This window comes from Echiichthys vipera (genome assembly GCF_963691815.1).
Source record: "Echiichthys vipera genome assembly, chromosome: 7".
Classification (NCBI taxonomy): Eukaryota; Metazoa; Chordata; class Actinopteri; order Perciformes; family Trachinidae; genus Echiichthys; species Echiichthys vipera.
This window is the reverse complement of record NC_139832.1, coordinates 13,030,538-13,048,592: the sequence shown is the minus strand read 5'-3', so window position 1 is coordinate 13,048,592 and position 18,055 is coordinate 13,030,538. Positions and strand designations below refer to the sequence as shown.

General features: G+C 42.3%; 1 protein-coding gene across 1 annotated transcript; it reads left to right on the top strand.

Annotated features, from left to right (window-relative positions):
- Nucleotides 1-5,405: 5,405 nt before the first annotated feature.
- Nucleotides 5,406-14,182, top strand: ciartb (circadian associated repressor of transcription b). Its single transcript, XM_083916912.1, has 6 exons — nt 5,406-5,577; nt 7,812-8,262; nt 8,565-8,640; nt 9,316-9,394; nt 11,217-11,343; nt 12,579-14,182. Exons 2-6 carry the CDS (start codon nt 7,852-7,854, stop codon nt 12,960-12,962), a joined length of 1,077 nt encoding a protein of 358 aa, XP_083773038.1. The 5' UTR covers nt 5,406-5,577; nt 7,812-7,851; the 3' UTR covers nt 12,963-14,182.
- Nucleotides 14,183-18,055: the final 3,873 nt, after the last annotated feature.

The window sequence follows — 18,055 nt, the reverse complement described above, 5'->3', positions numbered from 1 at the left end:
AGGAATTATTCAAAGTGCGAAGGTAATGCTCATGGCGAGCTCACAGTCCTCTGCATCATGTGTAGCCCTCCTCATCTGTGCGTGGAGAGCGCAGACTGGAGCACTTACATAACCCAGTTAAAATATACCCCAGTCACATGTAACGTTCAGTCCTGCAGATAGATATCTGACTGTCGCTTGAACTGCTCTGGCAGCTGTTCAGACATTAGAGAGTGTATAAACACACACACACGGGGAGCCACAAAAAAAGGTTTGACGCTGACTCGCTGCCAGACATTCTCAACTGCCTGCATGTGAACTGTGTGTAGAAAATAGTAGGAGCTTTCTCTCTAAGTGAAGTGCATGTGACTGAGAGGAGTTGAACCGGGAAGAAGCCACAAAGGGAGAGGGGAGGGTACACGATAGGATGCCGGAAGTCCAGCCCTTTAAAGTCACAAAAATGTGCCCAGTATCACTTCTCTGACTACATAACCTCTAACACCAACTCTAAATGCTATTGGCTGTGCCTTGCCAAACACAACTGGCACCCCATCCACCCCCCTCTCACTGCTGCAGCATGCCCACACTACATGCAGTCACATTTCTGGTGTGTGGGTGGGGTTAACTCGGCTGAACTAGCATTTACTGTAACAGGATGACATATCGGGAGGAGTAAGCTGCACTAGCGAGAAGTGGAAGACACATGTTCTGACCAAATTCAGATTCCAAATTATGCAAGAAGCACACCTTTTTCATTTGTAAGATTCAGTCCGCAATGATTGCAGGTTTCTGTGTCCACTAGATTTATGAGTGCAATAAGTTTCTAATCTATTATAAAAGGCAGACATGCTCAATTTATTTTAAAAGAAGAGAGGAGACTTGAAGCAGCTGCTTTAAGGTCTTAAACTTTAAGGGAAAAATTATGTCATCTTGTCAAAGCTATGAATTTATGCAAGGACTAACTATTCTGCGTATTGAAGGTCTGATCCAGACTGTCATGGCTCACATGTTTGTGTTTACGTCCGTGTTCCCTGAATTGTCGTTCACAAAGTTATGAACATTCCAGTCAGTCTTCTCCTACCTCCGAGCTCAAACCAAAACCCGAGCCTGGTTAACACACCAACTATTAGTGGGGAGCTGTTATAATGTCAACAATTCTGTGGAAAGCTCTCTGACTGGTGTACCAATTTAGAGATGCACTGTATGGTGTACAGCCTGCACACACAGGCTCACACACACACGTCACTATAGGTCCAGATTTGGGCAAAGGAGAGCTTATGGCCCAAAGCCAGGGTCCACCAAGCTGAGTCATATGCACAGCTCATTGCAGGGGACAGCTGTTAGTAATACAAGACACATACAAACATGCTCCCCGTGCCAGCAGCACCCAAACACTCATATATCATTAATACTCACCCATATTTACCCATATCCACTTGCAGCATACTTGCAGGTGAGGACACGTTCTTCTCTCGCGATACAGCGTGCAGGGTCAACTGAGGCTATCAGCAAGCACACCAGTCTAGTGAAACTCCAGTTTTCAGTGGGTAGCTATTGCGTCATACACGTTGCCCTGTTTGAAAATGAGAAACAGATTTTGCAACACTGGAAAGTTTACACACATGCATGAAACCCTCGACAGGCCACAGGGCTTCCAAACTTTCTAGGTCCATGGGGTGAGATGTGGCACCGATGCTCAACCAAGCATACAAGCTGCGTTTTTATAAAAGGGTGTGTTAGGACAGATGTTCAATGTATGCCCTATAATAAAGAGGGCGTGGGGCTCTGATTTGGCTTTTATTTTTTATGAATGAGAGCGAGAGACATCCAGCCTCTGTGGGATACAGAATCAGCCAGCCTCTCTGACAAATTGAAAATCACAGTGCCAGTTTGTGCTGTGTGACTCATCCTGGATCCTGACAGGAGAATGCACAGATAAAAGACTTCCCTTTGTGAGGAGATTGCAAATTGCTGCTGTTGTTCTTTATGTGGATAACAAATTGCAGCAACTGAATGAAACCGGTTTACTGTAAATTCCTAAATGTTCCCGCAGATCACACATAAGATTGAATTAAACATTCTGAACACTGAAATACACTTGCAACAAAAGAGAATTGAGTAGCTGTGCTAATCTGCTAGGCTACCTCTATAAATACAGACACTGTTTTCTCTGTGTGTCTGCAGTTTAAAGGGATAGTTCAGATTTGATTGAGGTGGGGTTGTATGAGGTACTTATCCATAGTCAGTGTTGTCTACAGTGAATGGTAGTCGCCACGTTCCTAGTTTGGAGTAGCAGGGAGGAGTCTTTGGAGCTCAGGAATGTATGCTTTCTGCTGCAGCAGATAAACACATTTTAACCACTTAAAAAGGCCTGCCTAAAAAAAACCAACATCAGTTTAATTGTACGGTATATTTTTCATCACTTCACCTTGCCATCAAACAGCTCTGTTTAAATTTACACAGAGGGAACTTAAGCCCTTCATGCTCTCATCAAAGTCTTCAGACTCCACTGACAAAAACAGTAATTTTACCTTTACAGAACACAGGAGTTGCTGGTCTACAACTGCCTCGATCAGAGATTGTGTTTGTTCGCCATCGCTGTTAGAAATTAAAAAAACTAACAAAAAACGTATTGATCGAGGCAGCGGTGGACCAGCAATTATTTTGTGCTGTGAGGTAAAATTACTGTAGCTTTTATGACTGATCTCCTGCCTGCTTCTCCAAACTGGGAGCATGCTGGCCGCCTTCTACTGCACACTGACTTGGGATGTCGGGGGTAACCAATTTTTGCCATAATCTTGGTTATGTAACATCACGGTTTCATAACTGTAATAATTGTAGAAGCTGCGATATCTATGGTGTTCAGATTCTAGCATTGTTGCCCGGTGAAAACAAATCTTGCGAGTCTTGTAAAAAGTGTGTGTATGCTGGTTCGTTTTGTGTGTGAGAGTCGTTTTGCCATTCCCCTGAAGCGTTGAGAAGAAGAGCTGTAAAAATGTCAGAAGAAACTTACATTCCCACCTTATATCTGCCAAAACAGTGCCTTAAATTGGCAGCGTGGGAGCATTTTGGATGTCTAAAAATGTAAAATGACCAGGAAGTTATTGTAGAAGATGGGTATCCAATTTGCAAAGCGTTCCATTGAAAAGGTGACTGCAAAGAGGTCCAGCAACTTTGAATATCGTCGAGATAATCATCCACCCCTTTACATAAGCTTACTATCAGGATACTGCGGGGATAGTTACCTGAATGCAACACCTGTTTTATGAGTGTGCGGATTGCAGAATTCTCTATTTTCAATGTAAACTTAGCTAGGCTGAAATGTTTTATGTGCAGAGCCGGACCAAGAGAATGCTTGTGTGTCTTTTTCTTTCCATAGTGTCGAATAATAAATCCCCTGATTAATAATCGTGGAAACCGGGGAATCTTATATCACAACATCCCAACACTGATATGGACAAGTACCTCATATGACCCCACTTCCAAAAAATCCGAACTACCCCTTTAAAGTGCTGCATGCATGCATGTGCGTGAAATATCTCTTTGATCCCTTAAAAAAAATATAGATGTCTGTTTCCTGTTTCTTTGAAGTGGATGTGGTGTACGCCGCAGTGACATGGGAGCCTCAAAGACAAAAAAGGGAAATGAGAGTTTGCTGGGAATCTGTAGGAAGCTCTCGGCCGTCACAAAGTCTGGGGTCGCTGGAGGATCCGGGTCTTGGGAGCATGACAGGAGACTGTTTATGGAATGTTTCATAGATTGCAGCAGTTTACGGGACAATTGAAATTCAACATGAGGGGCTCACTGTGCCAGCAGGCTTGTCTCCTCAACCGGCTTTATGGTGCTCTGTTGTCTGGTGGTGGTGCATTCTTCACAGCAGGATGTGATTTAAGGCACAGAGTAAAGAGTTGAAAGAGTACACCTTTAGGAGACTAGGCAGCTGGTGCCCTTGTCCTGCCTGCCTGCTCCTAACTTTGAAAGCAGCCAACACAAAAGTATAGCCTTTTCTAAGATCACCTGACCACAAAACGCTCCAAGAATCTAATTACTATGATGCAAGCTCATTTTTAGAGAGCACAGAAGACAGTCCAAGGAGACCTTCTGCATTTTATGTCAGACAGATTTGCATCAAGTTGTTAAAACGGTCTGGACAGCGAGTTTGCCTGTGTAAACATCTCACAGTGCTTTTTCACGTGACCTGTTCACTGATGTGTTGTTTAAATTCTGCATGTCCTCGTTGTCAATTGAGGGCGACGAAAAGAGAGGAGGTCGGTTATGCTTTTTGTGGGTGGGTGTCTTCCCCAAGCGCACGTGATCACGTTTGCAGAGAGAGGGTTCATGACTCACTGGCTCCAGGCTCAGGATGCTCGTCTGGCCTCTGACAGAGTGCTCGTAATCCCACCCTCTCAGGCAGTCAAACAGAGGTCCTGTGAGTCACACCTTTACCGTCACTGCGTCCAACGTCAATAAAGAAAAGTCAATCACCTCAATAACAGTCCGTTTTGCTTGTGAGGATTTACTCAGCCTATTAGAGTTTAAAGCCCGGCGCTTTAAAGATGAATAACATGAAATAATTACTTATTCATTTGATCATGGTTTGAGTGGTGGAAAGTAAGGACGTTTGCTTTATGAGATAATTACAGTGCTTGAGTATCTCTATTTTATGCTTTTTCATATTTTAGTACTTTGCAGTCGGAGGTATTGTCATTTTTACTCCACTAGGCCTGTATTTTTTTTCTACCCCATAACTATACTTTGCAGATTAAAATTATACATACTAAACACAGGATCAGTTTGTAAATGATGATGCATTGATATAGATTCATACTTTTGTTACTTTAAGCACTTTTTCTTGAGTATTTTTTTAGTATGGTATTGCTACTTTTAACACTAAATGATGTAAACATCCCATTACCACTGCTAATTGTTTTCTAAACTAATTCCAAAAAATAACTGTCTAGACCAAGCACAATCCGTGTTCAAACACAGTCTACTGCTGAAGTGTCCTTGGGCAAGCTCTCACGTGAAATGTCCCTGAAACTGCTGACTGTGCCTTTCTTTACCAGGGCCGTGCTCAGTTTACTGACATGCCACAAGCCAGGCATCATCATCCGGGTGATATAATGGGGAAGAATGCCTGCAGAATGACCAAAACTAGCCCTGGGTTGACTTTTCGCCCCAGCTGCTGAAATGAAACCGATCCGCGTGTCCACGTGTTTGTGTCATTTCCATGTCATTTGCATATGTAAACCGGCTTCGCCTATCGCTCCGCGGCTGCACGGAGAAACGAAGCCGATTTGTCGGTCGGGGGTAGTTTGAGGAACAAATAGGAGAGCCGGTCCCCGCTAATCCCGCCCTCCCAGACACGTTGCCTTGGGAGAAGCAACACGGGGCCGATCGCTGGATGTACCGTCTCCACAAGCTCACTCACACACCGCACGTCCAACACATCAGCTGCTTAAAGCCCTGACACTGCTGCTGGATTTAATCGCCGAACAACGTTAGAGTTGGGACCAGCCGCTCCATCCTGGGAAAGGTGCGTGCCATCTCTCATCCACATCCTGACGAACATCTCTGGTTATCTCTCTGTGTGTGCAGGTGAGGAATTTTTATTTTATCTTTAAAAAGCATCCACAGGAATTTGGCGCAGACATGCAAATAGCAAACATTTTTGTTTTGTTTTGTGGTGAAGGATTAATTGGCCACTGTTACAGATCACAGATCACAGATACAATATGTGACAATGATAATTAGTCCTCTATTCTGGTTTTTATACAATCCTAAACAGTGAACTGCTGCCAAATTCAGGCTACTATGCCTGATGAGGAAGTCTATTGTGTCTGTTACCCAACTGATTTGGATCCTGCATTTAGGCGGACAGATAGGATCATTCACTTTATCATTTTGTATTTTCTCTCAGGCAAATATATGATGTTTGATCTCCGGATGAGGGGTTTATTGTCATGTGATTCATGTTTGTCACCATTTTTCACCATTAAATGTGAGTGTAGGCTATAGTGCTGGGCATCTCTATACACGTGCCCCACCTACACAGGTACATGGTCGACATGGATATCATAAAGGACAACTGTGTGTGTATTTTATCAGAGAAATGCGTGTTTCCATAAAGACGTTTTAAGTAGAAGCAGTTATCAGTAAGCAATTTGAATATTTGTCTGAAACTCTGCAGGCCTGTGTGGTTTGTTCAAAGTGTGGTAGGATAATGACACAATGACACACACACAAGACACAATAAAATATAACATCCTAATGAATAAATACGTGTAATGTAATATTTATCTGCTTAAAGAATATTTGTGTTGGATCTTTCCCTGGTATTGTGTTGGTGCGTTGCAGGGCAATAAAGCACAAACGTGTCACTGAGAAGATGATTTGTATAGTAGCTATAGTATAGGTAATCTAGGCTATTAAAGTAGAATATTCCACAAGCTCACGGATGCTTTGCATTAGCACCGATGTCCCAAGCTTTAATTAGATAACAATACTCTTTCTTGATCAAGGTTAAGTTAAAATACACTGCATTTAGAATGAATTTAATATTCTGCACAGTTCATTTGAGGAGATGTGAGTTTAGTATGTAGCCTGTATACAAATATCTTCTATCTTTAGTCTTTGATCTGTGATGCTGGGCATCTTGAATCTTGATACGTTATAATTACAAGCTCTCTAGTGGATATGGAACACACGTAACATTTTTTTTTTTTTTTTTTACAGCTGTTCCCCTCATTGTGTGGTTGCAACAGTGGTCCTCCACATTATAACCTGTAGTCGTAAACATCTGAAGATGTTTTTTTGGTCTTCTCTGTCTTGTTGGAGCTTGTAAAATCAGTAAATCTCTGCTCCACCCTCGTCTGTGACAATAAGATCAGAAGGTGGTCGTCCTATGGCAGAGACCTAGGGGACAATTACCTCTCCTACCCTCAAATTTCACAGGAGGCAAGAGGCATGCGTTAACTTCTAAAAAAAAAACCAAATAATCCCTGTACTGAAAGTGCTTTTCTCACTTCCTTTTATCTACTGATAACTGAGGAAACATGTTGGAGAGATCTAAAGAGCCCACAAACAAATGAAAGATTTGTTCACGGGAGTTTTTATTCACAACGCATTCTTCATGTTGTGACCAAACAGTGCCAGTCTCTCATTTTGTAAAATCCTTTTGCTCCCCGCACAAGTGCCACTTGTGTTGATGGGAGGTCTGCAGCCTGAGACGCTGGTCGTCATGGTGGCAGACCCCTGCCCCCTTTGAATAAACAATCTAACAATGTTTATGAATGATTGTGGTGGTAGCAGCTGGCAGGCCAGCTGACAGAGCCAGAATGGGGAAAAATACTCAAGCTGGCAATTCGTAAAATGTTGATTGTCCGTATTTGTTGGAGTCATGATCTGGAATTCAAACACGAGGGCTTCGCACAATCATTGTGGGATGTTTGGTGTTTGCTCTCGATGGTGGCTAGTCTGTGTTTACTGGCTCAGGTGTTGCATCTGCAAAACAAACAGGTCATTGTGGCCTCAACAACTGAGGTCTCACTGCCACCATCTGCTCGGAGTGTTCAAGCAGACATGAATAAAGGCACAGGCACGCCTTTATTCATGTCTGCTCGGTTGAAGGTGCAGGTTTTTTAAAATAATTTATTTATCCAGACTAACCTGCAGTGTTTGCCCAAGGACACTGCATATATTAAAGCTTTTATATGGCTTGATTTATTACTTTTTAGCTACAGTATCTCATCTTCTCCAGCTGCCTGTGGCTTTAATGCTTTTCTGTATTGTTGAATTATAGTAACCATGGCTTTTCTCCATGTGTCTCTCAGGTCAGTGATGGTCAGTGCTAGTTAGAGCCTGCAGCCGAGGATGTCTGCTACAGATTCAGACAGCTCTATTGACTGGCTGGCTAGCGACAATGAGAACAATGATAGCGAACAGGAGTCTGACTTTACCAGCCAGACAGAGGCTCCTTCATCCCCCAGCACCCCGCCACACCTGGGCCTATCTGACAGCAGCTGCCACCGGAGTAGCGAGGTGAAGGAGGGCAACAGTAACTGGAGTGAGGTCAGGGAGGCCTCCAGGCGGGGATTTCCCCCCGGCTGCACGGATACATGGGGCGGCACCATTGGACTGTGTAAAACACAACAAGGAGAAAAAACGAATGGCAAAAACACTCAGCAAGCACTGAAGAGACCTCACAGCTCCACAGAGGAGAGGTGCAAGGAACGGCAGCTCATTTCCAATGTGTCAGAGAAAAACCGAATTTTCAGCCGAAAGGTGAGTACCTTTCACACGTGCCTGTTTCCCACAGGAGGTGGTTGACAGTGTCAGCAAAACTAGAGCGTGCCCTATCGCCTAGATTGACTCCCCTGCTGGAGTATCTCATGCATCAAACTTCCAGTCAAGATGACCCTATAACTCTAGGCAGAATTATTCATGCTTTCCTAAAGAACTAGAGTCGTTCTATCATAAGTCAAATGTCTAATCTAGCTATCTCAGCAGCTTTTGTATTAAAGTGAACAGTTTGTGGAAGCCAGTTGGATATCATCTACAAATGAATCTGTATTTTTTGTTTTCAGTGCATGGAGCTACAATGCTACATTCATCCGCTGTCATCCATCTTGAATGGCCTTCGCTCGGGGAGATATAGAGAACGTAAGTCAGCCATTTAACAACGTTTAGGTGTTTCTCTGTAGAAAAATCTCTTGTCTGTCTGTCTCTGCTCCTGTGTTTCCTGTCTCTGAGAAAAACAATAGACTGGATAGACAACGTGCCACTCTTTTTCCGAATATGTGTCCCTGAAATTTGAGAGCAAGATGTCTGAAACATGTATTGTTGTTGGGCTATCAAGTAACCAAAAGCATTTCCTGTGTGTGTGCGCGTGTGTGCCTATCTTTTATAATGGAGCTCATTTTGGATAAAGCTTCTTAGCCACTGCACAATTTAAAATTTTTGTAAAGTTAAATAAACACACTTAGACTTTTTGGGTTTTTTTTGCCAGTTGGGAAGAATTTCACACTTCAGACCTCCTTGTAAATGATCTGCTTGGCTGAGGGGAGCGAGAACATGTACCACCAGCTTCTTTATGTGAACTGTCTGATAGGCATTATACAGGGATCTGGAGGATAGCGCCATGTTCAGACAGACAGAAAACTGCTTAATTTGGGATCTTTGTCAAACTTTGTGTGACCCAACACTTCCCGGTCACAGAGGCAGGGAGTCTCTTCCCCCCCACACACATACATTTCACATAATCCATCTGCTCCGCAGACTCAGCCCTGCTGTCAACTCAGTTCATGCGACTCATGGTACAACTTTCTTCTTTTCCAGGACTCAGCAGTTTCCAAGAGAGTGTGGCCATGGACAGGATTCAGAGGATCATGGGTGTCCTGCAGAACCCCTGCATGGGGTAAGTGTCTTCAGTGTGACCCACATACTGTTATACTTGACACAATGAATGTTATCTTCTTACAATATTCAGTTTATCTCCTGTATGTTTTTGTAGCAAGTATTTTGCTTTTCCTGAAATCTGATCACAATCCCATCTACAGTACAAAATTAGAATAGCTAGAAACAGGGCTCAAAGAGCTCTACAAGATGTCTGTGACACATGGCTCACAGCAGGTAGCCCTGCAAGGAGCCGCTACCCCCACACATTCAGGATAAATGTACTGCAGTGATGGCTGTGTCTCGCTATAGCTGGGCATCTTGTTAAAAATGTAACACGCTCCACTGTGGGAGCAGCACACTTGTGTCTGCTTGATTAGCTCTCCACTGGCCAGACGGTATAATGGAGTATGAGATCACCCCTTTGAAGGAGAAAGTCTTAGTCCCTGTAATACGATAATGTTTAAACGTCTTACATTTGTTTTACATCATAAAGTAGCACATTTATGCCATTCTCAGGCTCTTTAGCATCTCATTTTGTACTTCAGCACAATGTAATATGGTTGAAGTCAGTATACGATAAGATTCTGACTGAAAACTCTTCATGTGTAAAGCTGAACCTTCCATAACTAATTTAATTATTTTAATTTAATATCAATTATCCATTAAATCATTAATTTCGACTCGGGCTGGAACAAATAATTATATGAATAACAGGATTTACAAATCATATAAAAGCAGATTATATTGGAGAAGCTGGATGCAGTGATTATCAATTATCCAAATTGTCGTGCTATTTTCTGTTTGAGTAACCAATCAATGAGAACAATTGTTTTAATTGGACAACAAAATGTTATAGAATAATTGCACGTTATGATCCTATCAACACAGTTTGATTACACCAAAATTCTATAAATTAAATAGCAGCTCCATGTGCCATCTGACTCTGAATTTAGAGCAGCACTACCGGTACCTGTGAAGCATCGAGGTATACTGATATCAGATAAAGTGCTGCAGAGTTTGGCACAGACTAATTGGAGCCCTCACCCACCAGCTGCTGCCCTCATATGGGAAACAAAGAGTGGGTGTGGCAGCCTCCCTGCAGACAGCCGGGACAGAGGCTGGAAGGTGGACTAAACCCCCCCCACCCTCTCCGTCACTCCCTGTGCCTGCTCTGTTTTGCCAGCTGGCAGCCCCTGCAGCAACACAATGGTAGATAGGATCAAAGTGACTTTTTTAGCAGTCACTGTTGCAGATAATCTTTCACATGAATTTAACATGTCCTGAATGGAGTATAGCAGGAACGTCCTGATCATATGACACAGGCTAATCCCCTACCCACCATCTGTTTTTGACGGCTGGGAGTTAATGGGGTGCTGTGCTCTGCTACTCACCTCTTAACGCAAACTGCGTCACCATGATTAGTTTATTTTAACAATGACGCTATTGGAGCCGTTGTGGCTTTGGTGTTTTATATTTAGAGGCGAGTGGAACTATTATACATCAGGCCACGTGCAAGCTCAAAACATGTGAGAAATGTTCTTAAGACAATCACACACACACACACACACACACACACACACACACACACACACACACACACACACACACACACACACACACACACACACACACACACACACGCAACACAGTACAGGCTTTGCTTAGTGAGTGCAACTGTTCACCCGCTGTTCGAGATTGGCTGTTTCCTGTGTGAGCTTGATGGAGAGATAAGAATTCAGAAAAGGCATGGCACGAATACTGGTAGATTAGTCAGATTCATGCATGATAGGTTTAAGTAAATATTTCTAATGTTACTCTCTCTCCTTCCTTCCTTTTTTCAGGGAGAAATACGTTAATATCATTCTTAAAATGGAGGAAATGCTGAAGAGCTGGTTCCCTGACGTAAAACTCCGAGACCAACTCACTGTCACCCAGGCAGAGGAAGCTGTCCCTACCAAGAAACCGAAGGTAAAGTTGTGCAAAAGCAGAATAGTTGTGTAAGAGCTCTTTGGTAAGAGAAGGCCTGCTGGCAAGAACGTATGGTGATGACGCAATGAAAGACTAAGGACTAAAATATCTATTATTATTTAATCACAGGTCTTGGACAGGGGAGGGGATTAAAAGCTATTTTTACTGAGGTATTACCGCGGTCTCAGGTTCGCTAAGAACAATGACCGAGGAGAAAAGGTAATTTTGGAGGAGTGTTCCTGAAGGGATAAGAAAGGTCAGAACATTCCTTTGCATTTAATTGGTTGGGATTTATTTCTGTGGTTAATCCTCCTGACACACCCTCCCATAAACAGGAATTTCATGTAGGCTAAATTTTTTTTTCTTTTGCATTTCGTAACTGATCATACTGTTTGCTGAAGCAACACAGTAACTTTAAAGCATATTCAGTATATTTCTATTAACAATGGATTCAACTAGTTGTAATGTGAGAGGGAGTTGGTCATTGCGTGAATGAGAGAAAAATGGATCATCTGATTCTGCAGTTCTTCAGATCATTGTTTTTGTTATGACCCCCAACTTCACTGCATTGGATCAGTTTCATTGCTCTCACCAGCCTTGTGTTTAGCCACAACAGGCATCCCCTTTCAGTGATAAAGCTCTGATAAATCCAGCGTAAACTACGTGCCCAGCACGAAACAGCAGACAGATTAAGGTAACAACTAGCTAGAGAACATATAGTTAAGTGGGAGCATCTAGCCAGCCAAGTTATCAGTGACCAAACCAAAGCTTAAAAGAAAACACACATTGAAATGAATACTAGTGTTGCTCTGTGTCTGCTGCACTATCAACTACTAATAAATTAGCCGTTTTCTAAAAATACATTTTTGCAGGTTTTAAGGCCACAGTGTGTTGAATATTGATGCGATTACTACATCTTTACTATATTTTCTGATCACAGACTACTTGTCTGTAAGAAAAGGAGAGAATCACAGTGTAAATTGCTGCAGTGGTTCAGCCTTTTCATTTTCGTGCTCGTGGGTCACATACTACCACCGGGGAATTTTTAAACCCTTCTCCTAGGCCTAAGAGTTACAAGTTATTTTTTTATGTTATACAGTGTATATTTTGTTTTTTTTAAGGTACCTATTCATATCTGGCAGCAAAATTAACATTCTAGGTGAACTGTGGCTCACAGATCCCTGTCCCTCTCTGCATTGTTTGTAATTCATTTGTGTTTCCTTCTTTCCCAACAGTTATCCCAAGTGACCGTCACTGCAGTTGTGAGCCCTGTCACTGTCAGTGATCCGCCAGCCGTCAAAACCCTGAGAGTCACCGACCTCACTCCTCCTGGAGCCTATTTCGCCAGTAACCTGAAATGGCTCCACACATCACCCATCTGCTCCCCGATAGCAGAGCAGGCCCAGGCTGGCCCCAGGCACCTGCTGTCCCCCAGAGACCTAACGCAGGACGACGCTGTATCCTCCAGCACAGACAGCCACACTAAGACAGACTCTGTGCCCAGAGGCCCGCCGCCGGGCAAAATTAATGCACCCTGTCTAGAAAGGCTCCTTAAGTCGACAGAAAGCATCATTACCCGCAAGGGAACGGGAGGTTTGATGGACAGCAGCTGGTCCTAGTCCACACAAACGGCTGGGTGTCCAGCTGTAAGCACCGCACTACCCAGCCTAGCCTTGCCCAGCCTGCCGGGAGCCAGTCAGCTCGCTTCGCCCATTCCAGCCTTCAGGGGAGACGGGAACCTTCAAAAGGGACGTCACAGATTCCACTTTAATGTGGAAGGAGTGTTGACGAACATGTTGTACTCTCTGTATGGGAATGTGCCCTTCTGACAAGTGTCTGCTTTAGTTCCATTTTGTTGACTCCTCTTTGTTTTTTGTTTGCACTCTTGAATAGTGTGTGTGAGAGTGGGAAGGATAGATTTCACATGCCCGAGATCACCGGAGCTAGTGATTTCACAACTGAACAGTTCCCACTGGCTTGTAGACGCAATAATACAGTTTGAGTATCTGTGAAACCGCCATTATGCCTGAAAGGGAAATAATTGCAGGAGTATTTTGTGCTGGAAGGGATTTTTGTCAGATATCCAGACATGTCAGTGGTCTACATATTTTTGTGCTGAAAACGTGGGTGAAATGTGATGTTACCCCCCCTTCCCCTCCCCCTCCGCTCATGACTCCATTCTTAAGTTTATTGATGTGACTGTTACTCATTTCTATACTTTATTAATAAGTCTTTTGGTACAACTGTTCTACCTCAGTGGGCACCACGTCACAGTTGGTGAGTAGGAATGTGAACGCTAAACTCAAAGTCTGAACTCCTCACCAGATCTGCAGTGAGCCAAACGGCCTCTGGCAGCGCGGTCTGCAGTGCGAGTCGTTGTGCTCGTACAAACAGAGGATGCTCTCTCCACGGGGATGCTCTCGAGCCCTGACTGGTGCCATTGTAAAGAATGTCAACTTCAGATTTCTTTTTCGAGTCTCCCAGTAGAAGGCAAACAGTGCCTGTAACGTCAAGCTGTGCCTGGAAGCCAGTTTGATAAAGAGAGAGAACCGTTCAGAATACCTGCTCCTCTGTGGGATGTACAAATCAGGAATTCTCACTCTCCTGCCATTTTCCTGTATCGAGTAAATTATTCAGATTTTGCCAACTACTTTCTGTGGTGGAGTAGAACAATTCTTTTATTTTGCCACAGAACTGGACAGTATGTTAGACCAGCAGAGAGGGACATGGTATTTCTCTGTGTAAATCTTACAGAAAGGTTGTCGATTTACCCTGAAAAGTGGCCTTTATAGTGTGAAATTTTATACTTTCAAAATAAATGTGGTTATATTTGTTTGATGCAAAATGGCTACAGTTTGTTTTATTGTGATTTTTTATTGTGGCTCGTAGAAGTTACCTCAATGGTAACGAATCCGCGATGAGCTTTAATGTTAGGCACATTTTCCACATTAAATTTGTCACAATTATAGTATATACATTTTCTCTAATGTCTCACTCTCTTATGCTCTTTAACCTTTATGTTGAGTGAAATATCCAGCACGGCTTTGCAGTAACAAAAAGGCTTATTTTAAAGGGTAAGGCACAGGAGGTATGTCAGTAAAATTAATCTATGACATAGTTTATTGTAAGTGTCAAAAATCAGATTTATATCCCAGTTAGACCAATTATAGGCTGAATCGACCGAGAGCACTCAAAGGGAGCTCACTTCCTGAAGGAATAATGAGATTTGTTTGTAAGGCAGAATGTAATTTTCAGTGCTTCAGTTCTGCTGTACAGAAAAAAATTGAAATGTACCAGCTCAGTATCACTTATGCTGTGCCCCCCCCCCCCCAACATACACTTTCACAGGCCTGCTGATGAACCAGAGACATGCCCTTACAATGCAAACAAAGGCAACTCATGTAATGATAATGATAGATATAGGAGCTTTCAGTAAAAAAACAAACAGAAATACAATTGTAATAGCAACGCCATTGCACTTTACAGGAACGGCCAGAGAAAGTTATTGAGCCACCTGCTCTATAAAATGAGAAGATTATAAGTGCTTGCTAGAATTCAAATACAAAAACGGTGTCCCTAAATCTAAATGCTGCCATCTTTAGGTGAAAAGGTAAACATGAGTTAACCCATTAGCTCAGTGGTTAACACATCATGCCCTAAGAGCAATTTTCTTTTTTTCCTTACTCTCATTTGGAAAATGCTTAAAAACCGCAATGCAATCCTGCTTTGGAGTCGATTTTTGAAGCCAACCTTAAACCATGAATTTGAACATTTTATATTGAAACCACTGGATTCTGTTTCAGTCAGCTTTTGCCAGAGACATTTTATTCTCTTCAGTAAGAACATTCACAGAGGGTGAAAACAGAAGTTTGTGGCCCGCGAAAACAATCTGTGAGAAAATCAAGGAGATTAAAAATGGGAGAGGTCTACCTTTTTTTTTTTTTTGGCCCTGTCTTTCTCTAAATTACACAGTATAGTCACGTGTCTCTTTTTCCAGATTAAAAGGGTTGATTGGCAGGAGGTAGAGGGGTCCATTACCCAGACTGCATTGTTTCAGTGTTAACGCCCCAGATTCCATCTCCCAGGGCAAGGCTAATGGTCTGGGCTCACGTGCACAGACGACCTGACAGCCTCCGTATCCAAAGACAGCTGGCACAGATCTGCCTTGCACTCGCCCAGAAAAGGGAAGTTGTTATGAATGTAAGGAAGAGCTGCAGCAACAAAAAGGCACCTTTCTCATAGAGCTCTCTTTCTCTCACGGAGTTGGACCAAAATCACATTTTGCAGTGATCAGGCTACCAACGAGGAACGTGTGTGCTGGGAAATTGCACATTAAAAAAAACAAGAAATATAAATGTAATCAAAAAAGGAGATAAAGATACTTTATTTGTGTTTATTACAAAACAAAAACTAAAAAAGGAAATTCACAAGTGCGCAGAAAAACCAACAAGTCCAATTCCCATAAGTGATAATGAACTAGATGTTCCTTTTCTCAATTATGTGTTCAACGATATAAGTGGTACCAGAAATACCTGGTAACATTATAGAGAGATATTACCATGGACAAGCACTCGTATTGCTTTCCATTTTAAAGGTTCATAGAGGTTATGCTTTATAAAACTGATTGATGTCAGAGTTTTTTGTCCAGGCTATGTAGGCAAAACTACAAAGACTAATGATTACTGGAGGAGCAGAGATGGGATCCTTTTGTTTGAGGCATTCAAAGGCGAGTGGGAGAGGGAAAAAAGGGAGGGAGGACAGGTTCATGGTTCCAGTTGCAAAATGGTGGAAGGAATAATACATACAGCTTCATTCTCTCCAGCTACCCTTTCATTCTAAATTGGCCTTGATTTGAGCTCCAGCTGAGTGTGAAATGACAAAGCGGTGTGGTGTTGAATCAGAGCCAAGGTGGTGGCGCTTCACTCTGCTGCAGTTATTTATATGTGTCGTTTCTATGTAATTCATTTCTCAAGTCTAGAGGAAGACTATAGGGGGTCTAAAAACGTCTAATTACCTCAGTCAAAGTTTGTGAAAAAAAGGGTGGATAACTGCAAACTAAACTGAGCTGTGAAATTCAAATAATCAGATATGATGCAACAGTTAGATGCAGTCTGTTAAAGGTCCCATATTGTAAATAGATTTCCATATCTTTTTGTATTAAAAAGCAGGTCGAGGTGCAATATAAATACTGTGAAAGCACCAAAAATGCTCAATCCTCAGAGAAATGCACACAGCCAGTATTCGGAAACTGTGCCTTTAAACGAGGACTTCTGTCACAACTATACTATATCTAAGTAGAAAGTGCTGCAGTCCCATTACAGTCCTTCCCAAGCTGCAATGGCGACGAAGAGACGCCAAAAGCGCAGATGCGGAAGACATGGAAACACTGACCAATCAGAGCAGACTTGGCTTTTTCAGGAGGGGTTTTAAAGAAGACAGGCACTAAAACGGAGCGTTTTAGACAGAGGGCGAATACAGGTATATTCAGACGGAGAGTATGAGTAAAATAATGTTTTTTTTAAACATTAAAGCATGTAAACATGTTCTAGTATAAACACAAAATACGAGTATGAACATGAAAATTAGCACAATATGTCCCCTTTAAAAGGCAGACACGGCCAGTGTCTCAAATATCACATCAATTACATGCTGCGACCAAAACTGATTTGCTATCAGCAAATTGTAACAGAATCAAAGCCTGCTCTTTTGCTGAGGAGTCCATCAAAAACAAAATAAACCCACCTGTTTCCTCTATAATTTACAGGGTGTCAGATCGGCAGGAGTTGCAAGGCAGAACAGCAGGTTTCAGAACATTCTGCAAGAGACGGATGCACATTTTGATCAGATTCCTGTGAAGCAAGTAATGGACTCATTACGTTATTATGAACTGTACAGCGGATTCATTCACACCCTACAGAGATAATAGTCTCATCTGTCAGAGGACTGAACACTTTTAATTAAGAGACCTGTGAACCCAAAATGTCACCTGCTCAATTATTCGCAGAGTGGGTTACACAAATTATAAATCAGCCACAGCAATACAAAGTAGTTGCTGTTCACTGTGGAAATTCAGTGAAAACTGTCATTGTCTGAGCTTTGGTTCATCACAGAAATAAGACACATTGTCGTAGCTTATTATCTATTATTTATACTTTAATTACGCTGTATACTGATATGGATAAATCAATGCTACATAAGGGAGGCTGCTGTTTTCTTCCTGATATTGCAGTGGGAATATTCTGGTCTCCAGAGCCAAACGACCACCAAGCGCATTGATCACTAATACAGATGGCAGTCTGTGGACTCTGCAATTCAGCATAGTGCAATTGATTTTGCTGTCTCCAATAGGTTATCCCCAGCTCTTTTAATAGGAAGAACAATGTTCAAAGAGCACCATTACCATTCTGCAGGAGATGTATTAGCGGCATTGATTTTGGACATTTCTTCAGATGCCATGTTTTTTAGATATTTCAAAAAGCAAATAACCAGCATGTGGACAGGAAAATGAAACGAATGACATGTGAAAAGTGTAGACATGATGTAAAAGCTAAATCATACATAATCGATATAAGAGGAGAGATGGATGATAAACGCTGCACAGAGTACGCAGAAATGATGAGGGCCATTAATGAGATAATTAAACATTTAATCCAAGTGAATGAGTGACTTCACAAATGATAGCCACTGACTTTTTAAACAAATGATTCATTTC